This window comes from Euleptes europaea, chromosome 21 (genome assembly GCF_029931775.1).
Source record: "Euleptes europaea isolate rEulEur1 chromosome 21, rEulEur1.hap1, whole genome shotgun sequence".
Classification (NCBI taxonomy): Eukaryota; Metazoa; Chordata; class Lepidosauria; order Squamata; family Sphaerodactylidae; genus Euleptes; species Euleptes europaea.
The window spans coordinates 2,688,411-2,714,486 of NC_079332.1; the positions used below are offsets into that span (position 1 = coordinate 2,688,411).

Here is a 26,076-nt window from a genome sequence, read left to right on the forward strand (position 1 = left end):
GCATGTGTAAGTGTCTGCTTTTACTAGGAGTTTCATGTTTTTAATCTATATGTGCACCTTATTAAAATTTATATATTTGTAATTTTGGCATTTTTCAGCTCAACCTCTTTGGTTTGTAATTTTCTCATATCTGCCACTAGCTGTAGCTGATCCATCAAAGCCAGCATTGTCCGCTCAGACCCTGTCGCTTGTTTTGCATCTTTTGCAGGTGGCCGAAATGCACGGAGAGCTGATCGAGTTCAATGACAGGCTGCATCGGGCGTTGCTGGCGAAGGAGGCGCTTGTGTCCCAGATGAGGCAGGAACTCATCGACCTGAGAGGACCGGTATGTTTCATTTTAGTGCGCATTCTAAACCTTTCGTGCTGCAGAGGCAGAAAAGCTCGTAAAACGTATACGTGTAAAGTTCCGGATCGTATCCAGTTTCCCCCTAAAATTCAAACCCAGAGTAACAGCCACCTCCTTGGAATTCATATCGCGTACGCTTAGGAGAAGGCAAGACTCACTGGAAAAGACAATAACGCAAGGAAAAGTTGAAGGTAGCAGGAAAAGAGGAAGGCCCAACACGAGATGAGATCGACTCCAGCCATGGTCTTCAGTTTGCAAGACCTCATCAAGCTGTTATGATGATAGGATGTTTTGAAGGGCATTAATTCACAGAGTCGCCATTTCGGAAACAATTTGATGGCACGTAACTCACACATGAGCATGTGTTTCCAAGGGAACTTCAGCTTCCTTGTCAAAGGGTTCCCATACTGCTCCACTGATATGCACTATCATGGTGTCTCTGCTTCTTGTTTCATTGCTATTTGTTTACATTATTTCCTTCCTTTTTGATCAGACTGATCTACAAAACGGATAATGCATAATTTTTTTTAAAAACCAGATTAAAATGCAAGCAATAATCCAATCAAAACAAGAGAGAACATCACAAAAAGCAAAACAAACTAGCGTTGCAGACTTATGCATGTTCGGTTGGGACCAATCCCCACTGAGTTCTTATTTACTTCCAAGAAAACATGCATAGGGTAGTGCTGGAATGAAGCAGCAAAAATACCAACAGGGTCACCATAACAAAGGACTGCTGCTGAAAGTTAAAAGAGAAAGTGCCAAAGCAGGACTACATCAAGAAGACAAAAGGAATGACTACAGGAGAATTACACAACTTAAAGATTGACAATAAGGAAATTGAAATTGTTAAAGGTTTTCTATTCCTTGGCTCCGTCATCAACCAAAAGTGAGACTGCAGCCAAGAAATCAAAAAGATATTGAGACTGGGAAGGGCAGCCATGAAAGAGCTAGAGAAGATTCTGAAGTGTAAGGATGTGTCACTGGCCAAGTTAATTCATGCCATCGTATTCCCTTTTACTGTGTATGAGTGTGAGAGCTGGACAAGGAAGAAAGCTGATAGGAAGAAAGTAGACTCTTTTGAAATGTGGTGTTGGGGGAGAGGGTTACGGATACCGGGGACCGCCAAAAAGATGAATCAGTGGGTTATAGATCAAACCAAGCCTGAACTGACCCTAGAAGCTAAAATGACTAAACTGAGGCTGTCGTATTTTGGTCACATTATGAAACGACAAGAGTCACTGGAAAAGACAATAATGCCAGGAAAAGTTGAGGGCAGCAAGAAAGGAGGAAGACCCAACAAGAGATGGACTGACTCAATAAAGGAAGCCACAGCCCTCAGTTTGGAAGACCTGAGCAAGGCTGTCAAAGATAGGACATTTTGGAGAACATTGATTCATAGGGTTGCCATGAGTCAGAAGCGACTTGACGGCACTTAACACACACACACACACACACACCATAACAAAACCAATTTAACAATTAGCAGAAATGTATGGCTCAGGAACCTGTTTCCGCATGCCTTCCTCCCCACCCACACACAGCGTTGCTCGGTGCAGAAAGGTCAGCAAACATAGGGGCAGAATAAATCTCCCAAGGATGGGAGACCGAGAGTTCTGTGGCCACCATGGGAAAGTTATATCTCTCCCCTTTTAACATATAAATCGAATGCCTCTATCTCTGACATAATGCCTTTTTTATTGAGTGACAAGGATCCCAAGGCTACATTGTCAGTGGCAAGATTTATTTCAGGCCTTATATCCCTCAAACATTAGTTTTATGCTGCTCAAGATCAGTGGATCAAGGAGCTTCTAAAGGAAAGGTTAAGTTTGAATAAAGAAGGATAAAAAGAATGTTTCAGGTGATACAGTGAAGAGTGCTGCAGCTGACCGAGCTGTAGAAAGGAGAGGAACTTACCAAGTTAATAGTTTTCTGACGTCTTCTGCGAAGAAGTAAGCTTGTTAGGGGCAAGTGGAAGTATCTTAACCTCTTTGCACACAAAAAATAGTTTTAAACAGTCTAGCCGAGAGAGAAGTTTGTAAAACGTATTTTAAATCTGTCAAGAGATCCCTCTTGGGATGGATGTTCTTTCCGTAACTGCATTTTTCATTTCTCTTGCAATCGGCAAACAAGTTTGCATTTATATACAAGATCCCTCATTGCTCAAGTATATGGATTTGATGCACTTTGCAAAGTGTGCGTAATTGCTTGAACAATTTCCTTTTTCTAAAAGATGGAAGCTAAGAAATTTCGGGACATAAGTTAACGGTAACTTATTCAGTCTGTCAAGTGTAAATGCACTGTATAAGCAGTTGTAGACAAAAAACAATTTGCTGTTATTTCCCGAGTTTCTCAAATAGCAAGGATAGAAAGGAGGAAGGGGAAGAAATGAAAATAGAAATGTCAGGCATAGGTGTGGGAACCGCTGATAGTTTCCTCTTTCGAAGAAGTCTTTATGTACCTTCCCATAGGAGCATGCACAATATATTTGTTGTCTTGGAGCATGGAAGTCTACAGCAACATCTATGGAATTGTTCCTTTTTTGCAGCTATAAAAGTAACGTTGGCAGCCCCAAAGTGTCTGGACAGATGTATTTAATTACACACCACATGTCATTTACAGGGGGAGAGTTAATATGGAGTTGAAGCCACAATGTCAATTTAAAAGCTAATTTAAAATGGGGATTTTGGTGTTGGTTTTTTGGGTATGGTGGGCAAACTGGAACTCAAATTTTAGGACGCCAGCCTACCTTAGAGATGGGAAGATGTATCTCCTTAGAGTTTGCCCGCCTTTTTCGAATTCGAGATAAAACCGGTTTCTGAAAAACGTGTGCGAAACGCAGGAGGAAGAAGAGAAAGAAGAAGAGTTGGTTTTTAAATGCTGACTTTCTCCACCATTTAAGGCAGAATCAAACCGGCTTACAATCACCTTCCCTCCCCCTCCCCGGAACAGGCACCCTGTGAGGCAGGTGGGGCTGAGAGAGCTCAAAGAGAACTGTGACTAGCCCAAGGTCACCCAGCTGGCTTCATGTGGAGGAGTGGGGAAACAAATCCACTTCACCAGATTAGCCTCCGCCGCTCATGTGGAGGAGTGGGGAATCAAACTCGGTTCCCCAGATCAGACTCCACCTCTCCAAACCACCGCTCTTAACCACTCCACCATGAGGTGACCTCTGACGGTTGGAAACAGCATGCATAATCCACACAAAGACCCGAAGTCGTCGAAGGAGTGACGGCGAGTGAAAGAGCCATGCATAAAAGGCCTCCGATTAGCAGCAGATCTCTGGCCAACCCGACTACCAAGATTTACCTGTGTTCAGTATGTTCTTTATGCATTCAAAACATTTGCCTCGACACTGCGCTATGACCCTGTCCACCCCCAGTGCTTTCCTTCCCCCCCCCCTCCGCTGCAAAATGTCTTTAAAGCATCAGAGGATAAATCCTAAATGTCTCCAGCTGAAACAATGAATTTAACAATTTTATTCCTTCTGCAAACTTCAGGATTTTTTTTTTTAAAAAAAACTTACAGCTTTGCAGGGACCCTGAAGAATAAACGCCGTGCTTTAGTATGGTAACTTTAAAATATCCATCGTTCTGCAGGGGGGTGGGGGTGGAATGCAAAGTGTGACTCATTTCCCCCCCCCTTTAAATGCAGCAGAGAACCAAGCAACTAGATGTTTAAAAAAAATGTTTTCAGCATTCAGAGGCTGTGCCAAGTCTGTAAATACTGAAAGCGTTTCTTACTTTTATGGATTACGAAGCTGGTTTTCTTTTTTAGAGCCACTGCGAATGGAAAGAGAATATACCATGAGGGATCTTTCAAGTGCAAACTTATTTGCAGACTTGCTTCCCGCGGTGTGTTCCCCCCCCCCTTTCCTTTCTCGGCTCTCTGTTAAAATTTCTATGCAGGCTTGCTCTTTTTAAGCTCGATATGGGGCGGGGGATAGCTCTGGAGTCAGTACTGCCTTCGAATTTTTAGAGCAAGGGAGAAGGGAGAGACTGTGTCTAGACCTCCAGTCCGTCGGGCATTTTCTAGCTCCTGTGAATAATTGAAGATAGAAGTTAGCATTGTTGGTCTGCAGGGTTTCTTTCCACTTCAAGTGTCACCTTGGCTTTTGAACTTGGCAGGGATCTGTTTCTAAGCCATGGTTTTTGGCTCAGCCCCTCCACCCCTGTCTCTCCAGGATGTGATGCCTTGAACTGAATGCAGACAAGATGGAGAGGATGACGGTGGGAAGAAATGATATGCTAGAGAGGAATAGCCTTACTTTATTTTTTTTACTTGAAACTCATCTGAGCACGTTGAGAGTCTTGTGGTGCCTTTGGATGCCCTGCTGCTCTTTGACAAACACATCCAATCTGTCGAAAAGGAGTTGTCCTGTGAAGTTGTATTTTTCCCCCTGCGCTTCATTCTGCTAAGTGTTGGAATCGTGTGTGCTCAGTTAATGCAGCTGACTGAAATCTCTTGTTAGTTAAAGAAAGGTGGGTGACAAGAAGAACAGCACACGCTAGCTTTATTTCCCCCTAGCCATAGTACCCATGCCCATTGCCTCTCCTCCACTGTCCTGTAGAAGGTCAGTTTGGGGCACGGAGAGAGAGAGAGAGATCCTAGACGATGCCCCAAGAAAGATGGGGCTCTTGAAATGGCACTAGCGCCAGTCACAATTACCAAGATGCCTTTCTGCAAAGGTTAGATGCCTTCGTGCATAATTCCTCTAGCTCTCTCCCCTGGAAATCCTCTAGATAAAAATAATCAGCAGGTTTTGATAGCGCAGATAATGGGAGCATAATTACAATGCATTTTTAAAGAACATAGATTTAAAGGTCACCTAGCGTAAGGGTTACTGCTATCCAAAACACAGCTCCCCAGTGCTTGCTTCAGAGTATTTTGTATAGTGAATAAATTTCAGAGTAATTTTTTTTCTAATTCTTTTTAATTAAAAAAATAAAGGAAAATTAAACGTAATCTTATACACTGTTTTTTTTAAAGAACTTGATGCTTACTTCCTAGCTTACTATGACTGCAGTTTGTCAGGGAGTTAGTAAACTGTTGAATCCTAGTTAAATATCCAAGAGATAGTGAGTGGCTCAGTTCAGCTATCACATGTAAAAGGTAAAGGTCCCCTGTGCAAGCACCGGGTCATTCCTGACCCATGGGGTGACGTCACATCCTGACGTTTACTAGGCAGACTTTTGCTTATGGGGTGGTTTGCCAATGCCTTCCCCAGTTGTCCTCCCTTTACCCCCAGTAAGCTGGGTCCTCATTTTCCCGACCTCGGAGAGATGGAAGGCAGAGTCGACCTCGAGCCGGCTACCTGAAACCGACTCCTGTCGGGATCGAACTCAAGTCATGAGCAGAGCTTGGACTGCAGTACTGCAGCTGACCACTCTGCTCCACGGGGCTCTGATATCACATGAGTTGGCTTAAATTTAGTCACTGTCTGGTTATTTCACCAAGTGTGGTTCTGGTGCGCCAAGCTAGATCAAACGGCATCGTGCTGATCTTTTAACCGTGGTTAGGCTGAACTTTGGTTTCATGCGACGTACAAGTGTGGACATCCTGGGTTCTTCCTTATTATGGCCCTTGCTGCAGTGCATATCAGAAAACCAGCCGGGTCTCTTTGGGGAAAGAGCAAAGGCAACGAAACCAGGTTGCCAGGTCCCTCTTTGCCACCGGCGGGAGGTTTTTGGGCCAGAGCCTGAGGAGGGCGGAGTTTGGGGAGGGGAGGGGCTTCAATGCCATAGAGTCCAATTGCCAAAGCGGCCATTTTCTCCAGGGGAACTGATCTCTTATTGGCTGGAGATCAGTTGTAATAGCAGGAGATCTCCAGCTAGTACCTGGAGGTTGGCATCTCTAAGCAGGGTCCCCTTCCCTCAGTTCCTTCTTTGCTGCCATCAGAGTTGGTTTATTTAGCATTGGTTCTGTCCAGGCGATTGATTTTTCTCTTCCTCCATGGTCTTACTTAGCTGCTTCTGAGGTTTTTCTACCTCAGCCCCCCTCCCTGCCTGGTTAGCTTTCTACATGCAGGGAGTTTTTCGTGCCGGGAAGCATTTAAAAGGACACGGCTTTCCACTGACATTCAGAAGTGATACAGTCTACTGTTATAACCTCAGAAGTTGACTGCCCGATTCCCATCCCCTATGTATAGGCCAGGCCTCCATTTCTAAAGGATTGTGCCTTGTTTGCTGGCGGAGGCTGAAAACCCTGAAATCCCCCTTGGGGTTGTACAAAAGTGAAATCCGTATTCTTCTCCCCCTCAGAACTTAAAAGGACGAGTCAAACAGCATCTCTACAATCCACCCAATTAACCCCTGCAAATATTTCCCCCTCCGCTTTTGCGCAACCGCTGCAAATCTGGCCTCTCTGCGACAAATTTGCCTTGATTAGATGATGGGAATACAATTTTGGCTTGACAATGCCCCTCATCTGGTTAAAAATAAATTCCTCCCTTGGTTCAGAATGTAAAGAATAGCAAAGTAAATCGTGGCATATGGAATTGAGACTTTTGTGGGCCACATCAAAGGCTCACTCCCTTGAAGATTTGTGGGATTTAATCTAAAACTAGTATTTTGCTCCTTACAGTTAGATACTCTGCTGCCGCGGTTTTCGGATTTCACCGGTTCCAGCAGAACCCCAACATTTCTTGGGGACCTTACTGTCCCTCTTAACCCATTTGAAATGACATGGGAGCACAGCCATACAGTATGAAATGGCACAAGTGTTTCTGTAAAGAAATTGAGAGCCAGCGTGGTGTAGTGGGTTAAGAGTGGTGGTTTGGAGCGGCGGACTCTGATCTGGAGAACCGGGTTTTGATTCCCCCACTCCTCTACATGAGCGGCGGAGGCTAATCTGGTGAACCGGGTTGGTTTCCCCCCTCCTACACATAAGGCCAGCTGGGTGCCTGTTGTGGGGAGGGGACGGTAAGGTGATTGTAAGCTGGTTTGAGTCTCCCTTAAGGTAGAGAAAGTCGGCATATAAAAATCAACTCTTCTCCTCCTCCTCCTCCTCCTCCTCCTCCTTCTTCGTCTTCTTCGTCATCATCATCTCCTCTAGCTTCTTCATCTTCTTCATCATCATCTTCTTCTTCTTCAACTGCAACAACTCTGGCCAGCTACCTTGACCACAGCCAAATTTTAAGGCCGAGAGCCCACCCACCACAGCCATATTTTAAGGCTGAGAGCCCACCCACACCGTCCTATTATCGCCTCCACACTGCCTCTTTGCTGAGGAATGTCAGGATGTGAAAATTCTTTTTTTGTCCAGCAACTTGCCGTTTCAAGTTCCTTCCTTGTTGAAAGGGTGGGCAAACCAGCTTCCTGTGTATGAAGTGGCCCATAGCTCTTGTTGATGTGTTCACTGTTTGTGAGGGGGTCGATCCAAAAAAACCCTGTACTTTTTATGTGCAGTATATTAATTTAATTGGCTAGATAGCTATTTCCCTTTATCACATGTATAATTTTTTCTCATTCAATGGGAGAGATCATGGATTTCAAAGAGACAGGGTCCGGTAGCTTTTCGTGCCTGGAAAGCTGTTATCTGAGATGCCCTGCTTCTTCTTTTTTAGTGAGAGAATTGTGTCCCAAACCATCTTGATTTAAAGAAAAGACTGCCTTTTGGTATCTGGTGCTAGTCAGTCGGAATGTTTATATTTTCTTTTCAAAATACCTATTGCCATTTTTCCAACGTTTCCTGCTTTGTAACTCTTGAACGCCCTTTAAATTCTGGTTTGCTTTTCCTAAGTACTTCCAAAATGTCTTCTAATACTGGAGCCAGCACTTTCAAAATAGGCCTGCTTCTAGCCAGGCTGCGCTGTGCTCATGGCTACCAGGTTTCTCCCCATCTAATATCTGTTTCTTCCTTTGTCTTCACAAAAGGATTAAGCAAGCATTTTAAAGAAGGCTTTAATATCCTGAGCGGTGGTGGCAGATGTGGTTTTTATAGATATGGGACCTTTGATTAGGGTCCGGAGACAGGTTGAAGGTTCAGGGCGGACGTTCAAGCTAACAAGAATTTTGCATATCCTCTGAGGCCTGTATCTATCAATGGAAGAAGACAATGTGTTAATGCTGTTAGGAATTTATTTTGTTAGAATCATAGAATAGAATCATTGAGTTGGAAGGGACCACCAGGGTCATCTAGTCCAACCCCCTGCACAATGCAGGAAACTCACAACTACCTCCCCCCCACACACCCCCAGCAACCAGAAGATGGCCGAGATGCCCTCCTTCTCATGAACTGCCTAAGGTCATCGAATCAGCATTGCTGACAGATGGCCATCTAACCTCTTCTTAAAAACCTCCAGGGAAGGAAAGCTCACCACCTCCCGAGGAAGCCTGTTCCACTGAGGAACCGCTCTGACTGTTAGAAAATTCTTCCTAATGTCTAGACGGAAACTCTTTGGATTTAATTAATCTTTTGATTAATTTGATTTAGTTTTTACTTTCCTCCAAGTAAAGTTGGTTAATTTGGGTCAAGCTCAAGATTTCTTTTCAGTAAAGCAATTGAATGTGTCCTAGTAACGTTGGCACCATCATGGAAAATTTAAATTTATGTTAAGTGCTGTGCAGAAGGAGAGCACTCTTTATATGTAATGTAATTGTTTTTTCTGTTCTTTCCCCGGCAGGTTCCCGGAGATCTCAGCCAAACATCTGAAGACCAAAGTCTGTCAGATTTTGAAATGTAAGCTGAGGGAAAGTGTGATTTTGATATCATTTTTTGCTGCTGTTTCTAGGGAGTTAGAAAAGAAAATGGATGAAATAATGATGGGATCAAGTTCGGTGTTGTTGCTAAAGGATAAGTGTATTTTCTGTCCGGTGATATAATCTACACCGGGGAAGGGTTCACTATATCCTTTTTGTGGCAACTGGTAGAGCCTCTTAGATTTGAGTCCGGTAGCACCTTGGAGGCCATTAAGATTTTCCAGGTATAAGCTAGGGAATCCTGTTTCCGTGTGCCAAGCCACTGCGTGGTAATTTTTGTCTAAACTTCTCTGGGAATGAAAATATTGGAGTGACGATGAATGTATTTTGTTTGAGCAGTGAGTTTTCTGTGGATCCTTATTCCCCCCCCCCCCACCAACTCTCAATTCTAAACCAAATTGATCTTAGGAGGAACTGGCTCTCCCTCCATTCCAAAAACTGGCTGTGCAGTTCCAATTGGTTATCGGCAATCTCAAAGCCACCCCTTTCATCTGACTAGAGAACCAGGGTGAAAATGCATGGTTGCTTTATTCCCTGTTTCAGCCAGGATTCAGCCAGGATGGAACACACATTCGATCCTGGTTGAATCCCGGCTGAAACGGAATAAAGGAGGCTAAAGCGATCGTGCGTTTTCGCCCCCAGTGTCTGAAACTGTGGTATCCGACTGAAAGAGTGGTTTAAAGATAGGCGCTGGATGGATCTTTAAATGGATGGAGATACATCTGTGTTCTTCCTTAGACGATCTCTCTGACAAAGCGGAACCTTCTCTCTCTCTCTCTCTTTTAAAATTCAGATCAAACAGAGCTCTCATAAATGTCTGGATTCCTTCCGTCTTTCTCCGCGGAAAAGCAGCGAATGCATTTCATGTTTACCAGGTAAGTTTCATGATTCCCTTTTTCCCCAGTTGCACTTTGTATTGGCAGAACGCTCCACAGAGAAGCTTAACAACAAGAGTCATAGCGGCTCATTTTAAATTTATTTGAATATTTATTCCCTGCCTTTCCTGTTGGCTCAGGGTGGCTTTGGGGAGGCCATTGCATCGTTTTGAAAGTATGCTGTGTGAATATCTCAGGTGGCATTCACAAACTTAGGACCTTGACAATGTCTTCCAATAGCTTAACTTCCTTTGCTGATAGGGCCCACAATTATGCATGTGATTTTAATATGCCAGCGTGTAAGAAAATAATACTTTAGTGTTGTTAAGGCAGATCTGCCTGAGAGGATAGTGAATCCCACCTAAATGATGTGCGTACACTGAATACATATTTTATCTTACATGGTAACCAAGCACAGTATTACGGCTACAGCATGTATCTCCCTTCAGGTTTAGGCATTTGCATTAAAATATCATGTTTGTGTTACACTTTTGAGGTGATCGTTGAGTTCTCTTCATGTACGACTTGCCGAGGGCTCTTCAGTACAATAACTGTATTTATGTTCTCCAGTAAAATTTCCTCCTTTCCCCCCACCTCTCCGTTGGTCACGATCTCCTTGGCATTCTGCCTCTGCTAGTGCCGTTGGCTGACCTGCTGCGTTTTTTCAGTAGGAGCCGTCAGCTTTAGGACTAGACCGCTAAGGGGCCTTCCGAGATGCACACAGTAATTTTAGTTTTAGCTAATTTGTCTTTGGAAATGAACCTTGAACTTCAAGCTTCATTTTCTTTGTTTTGGTGCCCTGTGTACAAATTAACCGAAGGGAGTTGCACTTTCTGCTCCCCCCCTCTACACACTCAAGATTGCACAAAGCCTATGCTCATCTCTTGTACACACAATCCATTCCTTGGATAAACTAAGTATGTGAATGGTACTTTGAGGTGCCCTTGAATGCAGTAAAGTTGGGGGTGGGGTGTAGTAGCCACAACTCTGATTCTTCTCACCCATGTCCATATTCACAATAATTTGAACATGGATGTGTGTATGCATGAGCAAGGCAGAAACCTCTCAAGCCTTATTGTGCAGGCAAATGCAGCCTGTACTGCTCAGTATGAAAATTGGCTTGCAAATTATCTTCTACTCCTCTGCCGCTGTTTCAAAATGTTTCACTCTATCTGCAGTAGGGCTTTCAAAGCGAGATTTGACGTTAGAAAACCCATCTATCTTGTTAAGCGGGTGTATAATGTCATCTAATTCACTTTGCCATTATTCCAGTTTGTGTAATGTGATTTGACTTTGGTTTGTTCGCTGTGATGGAATCGTTTCACATGGTACAGAAGAGAAAACAACATGAGAAAGTGGAAATTGTCCCCAAAGAACACCTGTAAATATTGTGTGTGTGTATGTGTGTGTGTAAGATAACTGGTTTATTTACTGCAGCCACGATGCGCATCAGATTGATTTTGTTTTTAATTTATGCGGGGCAGGCAGTGAACTTCAGCGTGTCCAGTCGCTTTCTTCTTCAAATGATTTGTCAAGGGAATGGTTGTTCCCCATCAGTGGAAGAAGGTATCCTGAAATTGATCACAGCCCCTTTTCACTCCACAAGCAGGGCTATAAAAACGATCTTCGCAGTGCTTCCCCTTCCAGCTAGGGGGTGAGCCCCACTCAATGGTCTGCCTCGCTCCGCATCGGACAAACCTCCGCAGCTGTCCCCTTCTCAAAAAGGGAGAGCGAGAGAGACGTGTTTAGGTGAAGGAAGGAGTAAAAAAAAGGTAAAGGTCCTCTGTGCAAGCACCGGGTCATTCCTGACCCATGGGGTGACATCACATCCTGACGTTTCCTAGGCAGACTTTTGTTTACGGGGTAGTTTGCCGTTGCCTTCCGCAGCCGTCTTCCCTTTACCCCCAGCAAGCTGGGTGCTCATTTTACCGACCTCGGAAGGATGGAAGGCCGAGTCGACCTTGAGCCGGCTGCCTGAAACCAACTTCCGTCGGGATAGAACTCAGGTCGTGAGCAGAGCTTGGACTGCAGGACTGCAGCTTAAAACACTCCCAAAAAAGTCTTCAGGCATGGCAACTGCCCATGCTAGTGCCTCTTCAGCGGAGACCCTGAGTACCCAGCTGCCTTAAGAGTAGATATCGTGCCCACACTGGCGAGAATTATTTTCCCACTTCTTTGTAAAGGCAAAGCAGGCTTTTGCAACTGCCTGAGATTTCGTTCTACCTGTTTGGTCCTATGGATATTCAGGCATGCTACACAGCCACAATCGTTCCTGGGCGGTCCTCCTGGGCTCCGTGTCCTTAACTGCTTTGGTTTTCTCCCAGCCAAAATTAATTTCTCTGCCCAAGAGAACAATTATATATAGCTCGCTACAAACGCATCTGATTAGAAATTCAAAAATGAATGGGGGAAGTATTCTGTGAGTGAAAAATCCCGGACTGTTCTCACCTCTGCATTACATAACTGCAGCGCTCACTAAGAGGAGCTAAAAATACGCCCCTGTTGTAATGCGTGGGAGCAGGAGGAGCTGCAGTCTATCCCTGAGTCTTCCAAAGAGAATGGCAGTATTTTTAAAGCCAGTATATTTCTTGAGAAAACTATTTGTCAAGATCGGTGGTTTGGAGCGGCGGACTCTGGTCTGGAGAACCGGGTTCGATTCCCCACTCCTCCACGTGAGTGGCAGATGCTAATCTGGTGGACCGGGTTGGTTTCCCCACTCCTCCACACGAAGCCAGCTGGGTGACCTTGGGCCAGTCACAGTTCTCTTAAGAGCTCTCTCAGCCCCACCTACCTCACAGGGTGTCTGTTGTAGGAAGGGGAAGGTGATTGTAAGCCGGTTTGATTCTTTCTTAAATGGTAGAGAAAGTTGGCATATAAAAAACCAACTCTTCTTCTTCTACTGTGTAATACTGTCACTATCCTCAAACATAGGCCTGGCGGAACATAACCAAAATCTAAACAAATGATATCAGCAACATGTAGTTTAATAGGTTTGATGCAATCTGTATAATGGGAAAAGTCCATGTCAGTTTCTTACAGTTGCTGTCCTAAGTAGAGTTGTACTTTCTGAAGTCCATTGAAGTATACGGGGTTAAAGGGGCGTAACTGCTTAGGGTGCTTTAGATCCTGCAGGTGAGAAGCTCCTGAGCGATCAGAACGGATGAGGCTGTTGTATAGACACTACCTGCGTCTGAACGAATACTTCCATCGAGCCTTGGAAGATAACACGGGTGGACAGGAAACATCTTCACTACACAGCAGTTCGCAATCTAATGCTGAAAAGTTGTCATCTCCCCTGCCCACCCTGCTATGCTGGCCCTTGACACTGGTAGCCAGCGTAGTGTAGTGGTTAAGAGCGGTGGTTTGGAGTGGTGGCCTCTGATCTGGATTCCCCCACTCCTCCACATGAGCCGCAGATGCTAATCTGGTGAATTGGATTTGTTTCCCCACTCCTCCACACGAAGCCAGCTGGGTGACCTTGGGCAAGTCACACTCTCTCAGCCTCACCTACCTCACAGGGTGTCTGTTGTGGGGAGGGGAAGGTGATTGTAAGCTAGTTTGATTCTCCCTTAAGTGATAGAGAAAGTCAGCATATAAAAAACCAACTCTTCTTCTTCTCCTCCTTGGTCCTCCTCAGTGCAAGACCTTCTTTCACAGCCTGTTTTCTGCTTTTCTCTGTTCTTCTTTGAACGTAGGGCTGTTTGTTTTCACTGAATTTTTCTTCACAACTCCCTAAAGCTCAGTGTTTTCCCAGATCAGTTTACAACAAGATAAATGCTTCAAGGTCTGGGAGTTTTCCTGGCTGGTCGTTCACGCTCTCTGAATTGCACCGTTTGGCAGTTCATTCGCACGCACATAGAGTCATGAAACGTCGCAGTGTGAGATGCTCCAGAGAACGGAATGGAGCTCTTTAATCTCTGCTTTTCCCCAAGATTCAGCACTAAAGCTGCAGCTTGCAGGATGGTAAAGTTGATTGAGTCGGCACCAAAAAAGCAACCTTGTTCTCAGCACAGACAATATCCTAAACATCTGTGGAGGCCCTTTGGGGCTTGGACAACCTTTGCCTGGCTATCCTGCCTGGGGAGGGGGCTGTGGCTCATTAGTAGAGCATCTGCTTGGCATGCAGAAGGTCCCAGGTTCAATCCCCGGCATCCAGTTAAAGGAACCAGGCAAGTAGGTAATGTGAAAGACCTGTGTCTGAGACCCTGGAGAGCCACTGCCGGTCTGAGTGGACAATACTGACTTTGATGGACCAAGGGGGGGTCTGGTTCAGTAGAAGGCAGCTTCATGTGTGCCTGGCCCTTGCCTTCTAAGGGCACAGTGAGATCCAGCCAAGTGCCAGAGGAGATGAATGTGGCTTATGACTAGATCCCGAGGAGAAGCTTGTCTCAAAGAAGTAAAACTTGCCCAGTTAGGAATGTGTTTTTCAGTGAAGCTTTTGCATTCCAGAATTGATTTCCACAGCTTGGTTTTTCAAAGCGTCAGATGGGAGTTTTTGGGCGGTGGAGCCTGAGGAGGGCAGGGTTTGGGGCAGGGAGGGACGTCAGCAGGGTGTTATGCCATAGACTCCCCCTTCTAAAGCAGCCATTTTTCTCCAGGTGAGCTGATTGCCGCCTCCCGGAGATAAGTTGTCATCCCAGGAGATCTCCAGCCACCACCTGGAGATTGGCAACCCTAGCTGGGTAACATCTGCATATTGGTGACACCGCAGCACATACCTCCTTGTGACCCTCTCCCAGCACCTCTACATAGGTGTTAAATAGCATGGGGGATGAGATCTAACCCTGCAGAACCCCACAGGTCAGCGGCCTTGGGGCAGAGCAGGAACCCTCCAGCCCCATCCTCTGAGACGGCTGTTTAAGGACAAAATAAAACCACATCAGGCTATTTTTTTCAGGGTGACGATTGATCACAGGCTTCGTTTGACGGACGTTTTAAAACTATTTAGCCAGACTCTTAGAGAAGCAAAAGGCGGGGCGCTTCCAAATCCACGAAACTAAGCGACGGGTTTTTCAGTTTCGAAGAAGTAGCGGGGAACAATTATTGATTTAGCAACCAGAGAGCTCTTAATTTTCTCCCTCCTGCTGGCTGCATCGGGCCAAATGTTAAGATTTATTTATTTTTGCTGGCTTGGGAAAGGGCCCTCTGATGCACGCCGCTGTGCTTTTATTGCAGTTTGAAACTCCAATACCCTCATTGACAAATGAATTGTCATCAGGTTATTACCATCACACATACACCCCAACCAGATGATAGCATAATTTGTTCTTTGAGTGCTGGCCTTTTTCATATCTGGCTAGAACTGCTGCTGGGGTAGAAAAGTGCAAACTTCTGAAGTCTGCTGGGAGGTAAGAGGGGAGACTGAGGCAGGAAGAGTAGTCCAGCAGTGGAATCGGTTGCCTAGGGAGGCAGTGAGCTTTCTTCACTGGCAGTCTTCAAGCGGCAGCTAGTCAAACACTTGTCAGGGATGCTCTATTCTGATCCTGCATTGAGCAGGGGGTTGGACTAGATGGCCTCTATGGCCCCTTCCAGTTCAGTGTTTCCCCGCTCCTACACACGAAGCCAGCTGGGTGACCTTGGGCAAGTCACACTCTGTCAGTCTCACCTACCTCACAGGGTGTTTGTTGTGGGGAGGGGAAGGGAAGGTGATTGTAAGCCGGTTTGAGTCTCCCTTAAGTGGTAGAGAAAGTCGGCATATAAAAACCAACTCTCCTTCTCCTCCTCCTCCTCCTCCTTCTTCTTGCTAAGTCAATTCCACATGGTTTTTAAATGAGCAGAAATAAACGGAGGTTTTTTTTTTTGCTTTGCTCATACCACTCCCTGTTGAGATAATGGCCCTTTATTAAAGACTTGCACCAAAGCAGAAAAATGTAACACGCACCTTCAAGTTGAAATATGCAATCCTTTCCGTACAAATCGCCAATATGAGGTCCCATTGATAATCCTTCAGATCGGTGTGGTTTCAAAAAGACACTTTCCTTTAATTAAAAAAGTAGGTCAAACCAACACCAACGTATATGGGAAATATTTCTGCCATCTTTTTTTTAAAAAAAAAAATACAGTGCGTTGGGATCCTTAATTACTTAACAACAGGTTATAGCTTAATCTGTAACACTGAACTACATGATTCATCAACACTATGATTTTCTCTGCAGTGGAGTTCAGTGGGGGAAATTGGGATTCGTCTCGAGAAGGGGAGGGGGACAGAATCCTGTCTATTACAGTCAAAAGGGAAAATGAAGGAAAAATAATTATAAAGGGCCATTCTCTTACGAAAGTGAGTGGCAAGAGAGGAGCGAAATCTAAAATTATTTCAGCGTTTTGGTTTTCTGCCTTCATTAGCAGCACAGATTTCCCAGCCCAGGAATTGGGAGCTATAGTGATAGCTCTGAATACCAAAGATTCTTCATGCCCCCCAACAAATACATATCCACCCAGAGGAAAAAATTGAATTTTTCAATTAAGTCACAGGCTGTATATTATAGCGCCTCTCCCTTCCCTTGCAGGAGAGCGAAGAAGTTGAATACCGCACAGCACCGAGAGATTCTGCATTTATATCTTTGCTACGAAATAAGTACTGCACAGAATTTGTAACAACAACTGCACTGCAGCAGTTGGGGAATTTTGAGCTGTCAAGAGGTAGAGAGGGTTGGGAGCGCTTAGAATACCTTGAAATGATCCATTCCCCGTCAGCCTTTGCTGTGCAAAAACATATCTCGGGCGGTCTCGGGACAAACTAAAAAACATTTCATATGTGATAATTCCTGTAGCCAATTCTTGCTGTTGCTTCCCTCGAATCCAATATTTTCCTGCCAGTTTTTGTACATATCGATCAGCAAAATGCGGAGTGCCCCAAGAAATATGCCCCATTTGCTTTTGCGGAAATGAAGGCAAAAATGGCATGAATCATCCTAGAACTTGGGAGTGCTTCCTCAGATTTAGTGGGAACAGGGAGAAGTTTTTCTCCCTCTCCCGTAATACTAGAACGCGGGGTCACCTGCTGAAGCTGGAGGGTGAGAGATTCAAAACAGATAACAGGAAGTATCTTTTTCACACAACGCATAGTTAAATTGTGGAACCCCCTGCCCCAGGATGTGGTGATGGCTGCCAACTTGGAAGGCTTGAAGAGGGGAGTGGACATGTTCATGGAGGAGAGGGGTATTCATGGCCTCTAGTTAAAATGGATACTAGTCATGATGCATACCTATTCTCTCCAGGATAAGAGGAACATGCCTATCACATTAGGTGCTGTGGGACACAGGCAGGATAAATGCTGCTGCAGTCGTCTTGTTTGGGGGCTTCCTAGAGGCACCTGGCTGGCCACTGTGGGAACAGATTGCTGGACTTGATGAGCCTTGGTCTGATCCAGCAGGGCCTTTCTTGTGTTCTTATGAACAAGGCAGCCTGTGCCGTTGGGTCACCTGTATGACAAAATATAATTCGCGCTTTCACTTGCTTAAAAGAAATATAGTTGATTAATCATGCCTCAGTTAATTGATTAAATCTGCATATATTTGCATGTGAGTAAAACAACTTGAAGGGGAAAGATACTTTGTTTCTAAGATGACGCAGGCCCCCTCTTAAAGGTATTCCTTTCCGTGGAAGAGACAGCGAGGAATTGCTTATTCCAAGAATGGCATGTGCCATCTTTAAGGTTTTTTTTAAAAAAGCATTTATCTTAATTAACCTTTTTAGCTGATGAAAACCATTTTAATCATTTAATGAACCGATTGGTCAGGCAAAAATGTCATCTGTTAAAACGATCGACTGTCCGTTCAATCTACTGGCTCCCGGACATAGGTCAGCTATGCCTTTAGTTAAATAGAATGCCATGCCTATAATTAAAATTGGTATTTCCCCCCCCCCCAACAGGTATATATCAGGATTAAAGATGACGAGTGGAACGTTTATCGAAGATACACAGAATTCAGATGCCTGCATCAGAAATTGCAATCAAAATACCATCAAGTGAGAAGTTTCAACTTTCCACCAAAAAAGGCCATTGGGAACAAGGTAAGTAAAGACATTGTGAATGCATTAAGGATGGGGAAATACTCCTTTGAAACGGCCTGTTTCAGTAAATAAATGCTATTTTAGGAAATGTGTGAATTCCACAGTTTATTCCAGGTTGAGAGAAGAAGGGAAGAAAACTAATCTATATGGCCTGCTGGCGTGGTGTAGTGGTACCGTGCTAGAGTCACAGGTTCAAATCCCTGCTTCTGCCACGGAGCTTGCTGGGTGACCTTGGTCCAGTCACACTCTCTCAGCCTGGGCTACGTCACAGGGTTGTTGTGAAGACAAAACAGAGGGGGCGTAATGGCGTGCATTTCTTTGGGGTTCCCTTTGGGGAGAAAACCTCCCTTTTGTCACCGGCGGGAGGTTTTTGGGGCGGAGCCTGAGGAGGGGATTTGAGGAGGGGAGGGGCTTGATGCCATAGAGTCCACTTGCCGGAGCGGCCATTTTTCTCCAGGGGAACTGATCTCTGTCAGCTGGAGATCAGTTGTAATAGCAGGAGATCTCCAGCTAGGACCTGGAGGTTTTTCTTCTTTTCTAACTTCCAGCCCAATTTCCTGCGAGTCTGTCTGTGTATCTGATACTGGGGGTGTCAGATTTCTCGTTGGCCTGAAAAGGGCTCATGCTTCCTCACCTCCTGAAAAGGGCGCGCACTCCATAACCTCCTATGCCCTCACCAAGCTTACGTTCAAATCGGCCCAGGTTTTAGCTCAGTGCCCCTTGAAATTTCACTGCATTGCTCCTACGGATAAATGAACGTTATTACCATAATGAAGGCAGAGAAACTATTTTAGCAGTGGCCTTTTTTGAGAGGGGAAAAGGGAACTGCAGAGCTTTAGGCAGCCCTTGAGTTCATCTCCATCACTAATTTTCCCCCTTGCATATTATTTATTCCAGCATTTTATATTCCATGCCTCATTTAAATCTCATTAAACCTCGTAAAGCTAATGTATTCAAATGGTTTTTTTTTGTCAAATGTATGTCGCTTATAAAAGAATTGTATCGAAATTTATGTGGGTGAAAATGCACATCTATATAAAAAAAAAGAACCTGACCCAATGCCTCTTTTTGTCGGTTTGATATCTAGCCCTATCAGCATGGGATTCTTCAATCCATTAGTTTCAGACTTTTAAGAACAGCCATTTGTACTCCGCATACTACCAAGTCACAGTTAACGAGTATTAATGAAAGCAATTTACAGTTGAGAATTATTTAATATTTTAAACTGTAATTGAGGGGAATTATGCTTCCAAGGGTGCTTGTACTTAGTCAGCGCGTGCTGATGTTTTTGAGAAGAGATGCTGAGAGATCTGGACAGCAGGGGGAGGCAATTTTATCGGAGCTGCTGTTGAAAGAAGAGATCCAGGGTCCCATTTGTGGCAGCGAACGGTGCGCTTTGGAAATGGCTGCATGAAGTCTATGGGTCTCATAAGCTGGTGGTATGAGAGAGCGCTCTACGCATGGTCCCAGTGGCTTTCACAGTGGTAGTGCCACTTTCACAGTGGTACTGCCCTTTCTCACAGTTTTCGGCAGCGTATTGTGTGGGAACCACTTTGCGCAAATAGTTACAGGATAGCCTTTGCTAGGGGTCCCCAACCTTTTTGAGCCCACGGGCACATTAGGAATTCGGACGTGGCATGGTGGGCCTAGCAACAAAATGGCCACCACAGAATGGCTGCCGTAGGAAGTGGAACCAGCCACAAAATGGCTGCCACATAGGGTTGCCAGCTTCGGGTTGGGAAATACCTGAGGAGGATGGGGTTTGGGGAGGGGAGGGACATCAATGCCATAGAGTCCAATTGCCAAAGTGGCCGTTTTCTCCAGGTGAGCAGATCTCTATTGGCTGATGCTGATACATCTGAGAAGTATCAGCAAGACGGAGACATTGGGTTAGACAGGAAGGACGAGGTTAGTTGTGGAAAGGTAGATTGGGGAGTCGTGTTGAAATATGAATGCGGAAGCTATGAGAGAGGATGCCGTTCCTTGGCTTGAAGGTGGATGTCCTTGAGAAAAGTAGGCCAAGAGTGGACATTTCTTGGACTTCTCTGTTTCTTGCTGGGATTCCAGATAGTGGGGTATGCTCACATCCCCCATTTCGGAATTGACGGGGTTCTACTTGACTAAAAGCATCTCAGCTTTTTATTATTATGTAGTGAATGTGTACATCTCTGTATGTGAAAATATTTCAATAAGTTGACTCAGTCAAGAGTTACCTCTCAGTCTCGATGCTTAATCTTTCTTTACAAAGAAAAAGCATCACTGTCTTATATCTCTAACTAATGAGAGTAAAATAATTCTAATAATTTTTAAGTATATGGTTTGCTGATGTGTTCCCAAATGCACAATTTTATTGCAAATAATGTGCTACCATGCTTTTTGAATTGCAATGTATAAAGAATAACTTGAAAGCGCTTGAAAATCTCGCCACGTTTATTGCCTTATTTACTTTACTTAAGCACCTTCTTGCGCTCACAAGGCAAAAGAAAATGTTGAACTTGCTTTAAAAACTAATTTCAGTTGGCAGAGAAACTGAACGAGATTGCATTTTTAGAGTGGTGTGGGTTTTTTGCTTTTCATTTTAGATACCTTCTCTTTGGAAAAGTGCTTTAAATGTACAGAATGTGCATAGTACAGAAAATTATGGCGCCAGATATTGCATCTCTCAAATGTTCTCCCATGTGGTAGTTGATGGGGGCTTTAATTTAACCTGTCAGTTTTATAATGTTGAATATGTAATAATCAGGGTTGCTCCGTTTAATTGATTTGTCTGTTGAACCCATTATAAGCCTTAACTGGGCACCACCTTTAAAAAAAAAACAGCACAACAAGAGTATAGAAGAAGAAGAGTTGGGTTTTTATATGCCGACTTTCTCTACCACTTAAGGGAGACTCAAACCGGCTTACAATCACCTTCCCTTCCCCACAACAGGACACCTGTGAGGTAGGTGGGGCTGAGAGAGCTCTAAGAGACCTGTGACTTGCCCAGGGTCACCCAGCTGTCTTCACGGGGAGGAGTGAGGAAACAAATCCAGTTCACTAGATTAGAGTCCGCCGCTCATGTGGAGGAGTGGGGAATCAAACCTGGTTCTCCAGATCAGACTCCACTGCTCCAAACCACCGCTCTTAACCACTCCACCAAGTATACAGCCTAGGTTGCTGCTGGCCCCGTTTTATTCTGCTCTCCCAACTTTTTGAGTGTCATTGCTGACGTTTTATGAGTGTCTGACTCACCTTGAATCCCGTTTTGGAGGGGAAAGCAATGTCGCCACTTTAAAAATAAGTATAATAAATAATTGAAGATGGCAATAAAAAAAGGATAATGAAAAATAAACTAATGCCTGGCTGAACAAAATATAAAATAATGTGATCTAACATTGCATTGGATAATTTGCAAAAGCAAAATGCAGTTTTCATTGTGGACATTTTATTAGTTTTATAGCGACGGCAGGCTGCTTTGCACAGTAGGAGATTATAGATCTCTGCCCTCGAGGAGCATACAATTAAGCATTTCACAAGGGAGATAAGAAAGGCTTCATTGCAGTGGGGGATGGGGGCTTGAGATGGAAAAAGAGAGTCAAATGTATATATATGAAGAAAGAATGCTGTTCTCGCAAGGAGTGTGATCAAGAGGAAAGTCCCCAAAAAGAGATGGATTATTGTTATAAAACTCCAAGCAGCTTGTCCATGACTGTATCGAATGATCAAGGAGAACAAGACAAGCTGTGCTCGCAAGCGGAATAAAATTCAGATAGGCAGACTCCTTTTGCTGTCCAAAATCTTTGCAGTCAGGGTTGTCATCCCCACCCCCCCAATTTTTGCCAGCTCTGATGATGATGTGTTATTTTGCACACCACACAGGTGAGGTGTCCCTGTGCCCCCCCCTCCTTTCTAAGATTGCTCTCAGAGCCTAATCTGTATTCTGTGAATCAGACTCTGCTTCCTGTACCACTGGGACTGTAGAGGAAGGTTAGAGGAAGGGATTGTAGGCAATTGTTGCTGGAAGTCTGAAATAACCATCCTACAGTCACCCTAGCCTGGAAAGTCAGGGGATAAGAACATAAGAAAAGCCATGCTGGATCAGACCCAGGCCCATCAAGTCCAGCAGTCTGTTCACACAGCAGGCAACCAGGTGCCTCCAGGAAGCCCACAAACAAGACGACTGCAGCAGCACCATCCTGCCTGTGTTCCATCCACAGCACTTGATATAACAGGCATGCTCCTCTGATCCTGGAGATGATAGGCATGCATCATGACTAGTATCCATTTTAACTAGTAGACATGAATACTCCTCTCCTCCATGAACATGTCCATGCTGGAGGGTCAACAGTCCTGCTGACTTTCCTCATTCAGGTCCTCTGTTCCTCCATCTGCATCTCCAGACTTCTGGTTTCCAGCCTGTCCGCCCACACCTTCGTAGGGTTGCCAACCTCCAGGTAAAAGCTGGAGATCTCCCGCCATTACAACTGATCTCCAGATAATAGAGATCAGTTCCCCTGGAGAAAATGGCCGCTTTGGCAATTGGACTCTATGGCATTGAAGTCCCTCCCCTCCCCAAACCCCACCCTCCTCAGGCCCCTCCCTAGAAACCTGCTGCTGGTGGCGACCCTACACTTTCAGTGTATTTCAGAGGTGCGTGGCTTTGTCCTAAGCACCTAGCAAAGCAGAGTTCCTGGATAAGCCAGCTTCATTATTGTTTATTTTCTATTTACCCCCTTTCCCCTGTGGACCATGTTGCTGGCAGGTATGTTTCCCCCCCGCTATACACAAGCCACAGCAAGATAGTAAAATGACGAACTGCTAAACTTCATTAAGCGGCTACCAGAGCTCTTTGTCACTCTCCATTCTGGGCTTCTGTCCAGGTTTCTCTTTCTAATGCATTTGTTGACTGGAAACCCTGGGAGCTGAATTAGATGAGACTCAAATAAATGGGGACGCTTCGGTTTGTGCAGATGTAAACACAATCCTTGGCCAGATATCTTGGTTCCTACCAAAACAACAGTGTGGGATGCTGAAAACCTTTGTGTGTGTGTGTGTGTGTGTGTGTGTGTGTGTGTGTGTGTGTGGTGGTGGTGGTGGAAGGAAGGGGGGAAGATAATGTTTCTGAAGGGCCTGTAGAGACAGCAGATAGAATCCACAAAGCACTATATCTCTGTGGACCCCTCAGGGGGCAGCAGGACATCATAACTGACGTCCATAGGCAGCAGAGATTAACCAGATGCAGTGGTGTGAACACATGAAGCTGCCTTCTACTGAATCAGACCCTTGGTCCATCAAAGTCAGTATTGTCTGCTCAGACAGGCAGCGGCTCGCCAGGGTCTCAGGCAGGGGTCTTTCACATCACCTACTTGCCTAGTCCCTTTAACTAGAGATGCCAGGGATTGAACCTGGGATGCCAAGCAGATGCTCTACCACTGAGCCATGGCTTTCTAGGGTCTCAGGCAGGGGTCTTTCACATCACCTACTTGCCTAGTCCCTCTATCTGGAGATGCCGAGGATTGAACCTGGGACCTTCTGCATGCCAAGCAGAGGCTCTACTACTGAGCCATGGCCCCTCCCCATAAGTGCCTCTGTATTGGATGCAGCAAAGACCACACAGGCTTTCCTCACAAGTGCAGTTTCCTTCACCCACCACCTACTGCTCCTTCAAACCTCAGGGGGCTGAGCTTTTCCTCTGCCTTGCTATGAGTTGGTGCTCTCAGGTGAGTTGTGGAACTAGGGTTGCCAACTTCCAGGTGGTGGCTGGAGATCTCCCGCTATTACAACTGATCTCCAGGCGACAGAGATCAGTTCTCCTGGAGAAAATGGCCGCTTTAGCAATTGAACTCTACTGCTCTGAAGTCCCTCCCCTCCCAAACACTCCCCTCCTCAGGCTCCACCCCAAATATTTCCAGGTATTTTCCAACCCGGAGCTGGCAACCCTATGTGGAACCCTGTTTGTGGGACTGCACAAGATTCCCTAAAACTACCTTTTTTGGTGCAGCCTTTTGGCAGGTCCATGTTATTAGTGCGCATGCGTACAGAGCAACAGTGTCATGCCTTCATTTATGTGCAGATTAGCAGTAGGATGGTAAGGTAGTGCAGTGGTGGGGACATCTTCATGGCTCTGACCTTTGCCATGTTCTTCGTTTCAGTACACCTCCTTTTAAAAATAAAAGGCAGCCTGAAATTCTACTGAGCTACAAACTCAGCAAAATTGCATGGGTGAACAAACCCATAAACTTGGTACCCAGCAGATAGCTGAATGTACAGAATGGGCCATGCCCGCTGTAAGCATGTTCCCATAGAACAGAATGAATATTTCTGCAGCAATATAATAAAGAAATGAGCGAGAACCAGAAAGAGAGGGAAGAAGAAGAGCTGGGTTTTTTAGATGCCGACTTCCTCTACCACTTAAGGAAAAATCAAACCAGCTTACAATCTCCTTCCCTTCCTCTCCCCCCAACAGACACCTTGTGAGGTAGGTGGGGCTGAGAGAGCTGTAACTGGCTCAAGGTCACCTGGCTGGCTTCACATGGAGGAGTCGGGAGACCAACCCGGTTCCCGCCGCTCTTAACCACTACACCACGCCGCCTCTCATTATCACAAAAATTATCTGACAGTTGCTTTTGAGTTTAGTGGGTTTGGGCAAGAGGGTAACGGAAGAAGCTGAGGCTGGGTAGGCCCATTAATTGAACAAACCCTAGCAAAGGTGTTTAGTGGCTTCTACTGCTGTGGGTGGGGTTCGCTTCCCGCACATTATGCGTTAGCATGGTGGCCACATCCTCTCCCGTTTCTTGTCCTGGTCCAAGTATGCTTCTGATCAATCATTAAGGTTTGTGTTTCAAAATAAACACTGAATCCCGTTTGCTTCTCTTCTCTCCCCCCCCCCCCCAGGATGCAAAGTTTGTGGAAGAACGACGGAAGCACCTTCAGAATTACTTAAGAAACGTGATGAACAAAGTCATCCAGATTGTGCCAGAATTCACTGCCAACCCTAAAAAAGAGGCTCTTATACAACTGATGCCCTTTTTTATGTAAGTACCGCTCAAATGTATAGATATGCCATATATTATTAAAGGTGTTTTTCTTTCTTGTTACCGTTTTTACAATATTAACACCGGCCCACTGTGAAATATTCACAATACGGTGTTGGGTTTCATTTAAAAAAAATGAAAACCACACATTAGAATTCAGGGGGCTTGGATGTTGATAGGGAAAGGAATTATCCAAGCACACGGCTCTTTTAACAATAGGTGTACAGCTTTTTGTTGCTTAAAATTAAATATATTTTGACGGGAATGAAAGCAGGAGGGAAATCATATTGCTGAAGGTCTCTAGCGTTCCAAGCAGACTAGTGGTGTATAGGCATGCCCTTTTTTGCTTTTTTAAATTTACGCTATGCATACATATGGTTTCAACTACAATTGTTCACTAGCAGGGGGTGTTAAAAAACAGGGGGGGGGAATATAACATGAAATGAATTAAACACGGTATAAAAACAGTAATTTACAACTGCAATAAAACCGCAGTAAAGATTCTGAGCTAATTCCCAAATGCCTGGCAGAGGGGGGAAATGCCGCTGTGACAAAAGACCTAAATCCTTATTAGGGCTCAAGGGTGTTACCTGGAGCTTTTGGGATCCTGAGGTTTACATTACAAAAACCCATTCATTTCCATGACACATCGGGCCATCCTGCCAGACTGAATCCTTTTTACAGAAAGGACAATTCAGTTTTGACCAGACCACCTAGTTGGCATGGAAGTTCAGGGCCGTTACCAGACGCTTGAGGGGTGGGACTGTCGTTTACTAATTTTCTGATTGGTAACAGTAGCCTCTGACGTCAGAGATGGAGCTTTGCATGGGATTGGATACATCACCCATCACTCTTAGGTTGTTTTATGGTCCAAATCCATTGACTGTAAACCTGTGGACATTTGGGATTTTCCCGTGTCTTCCGTGGGAACTGGGGTCCACAGGAGGCTGGGTAGGGGTTAAAGACTCCTCCGACATCTTGTTACTGTAAGGAACTTTGCACGTGCTCTGAGGAACCTGGTACAGCCTTGGTAATGTGTTCTTAGCTGAGTTTGATCAACTGTATTGCTTTTTATTTGAAAGCCTGTTGGCTATGCCATTGTGTTTCTGGTTTTGCCCTTTTCCCACCCC

General features: G+C 45.0%; 1 protein-coding gene across 1 annotated transcript in view; it reads left to right on the forward strand.

Moving 5' to 3' along the window:
- The window catches only part of SNX29 (sorting nexin 29), an 82,398-nt gene that overhangs the window by 36,606 nt on the left and 19,716 nt on the right, over positions 1-26,076 (forward strand). The window contains exons 15-19 of the mRNA XM_056866565.1: positions 209-325; positions 8,970-9,025; positions 9,839-9,920; positions 17,793-17,933; positions 24,807-24,946. Of these exons, the coding sequence (XP_056722543.1) occupies positions 209-325; positions 8,970-9,025; positions 9,839-9,920; positions 17,793-17,933; positions 24,807-24,946 (536 nt within the window). The remainder of the gene's footprint in view (positions 1-208; positions 326-8,969; positions 9,026-9,838; positions 9,921-17,792; positions 17,934-24,806; positions 24,947-26,076) is intronic.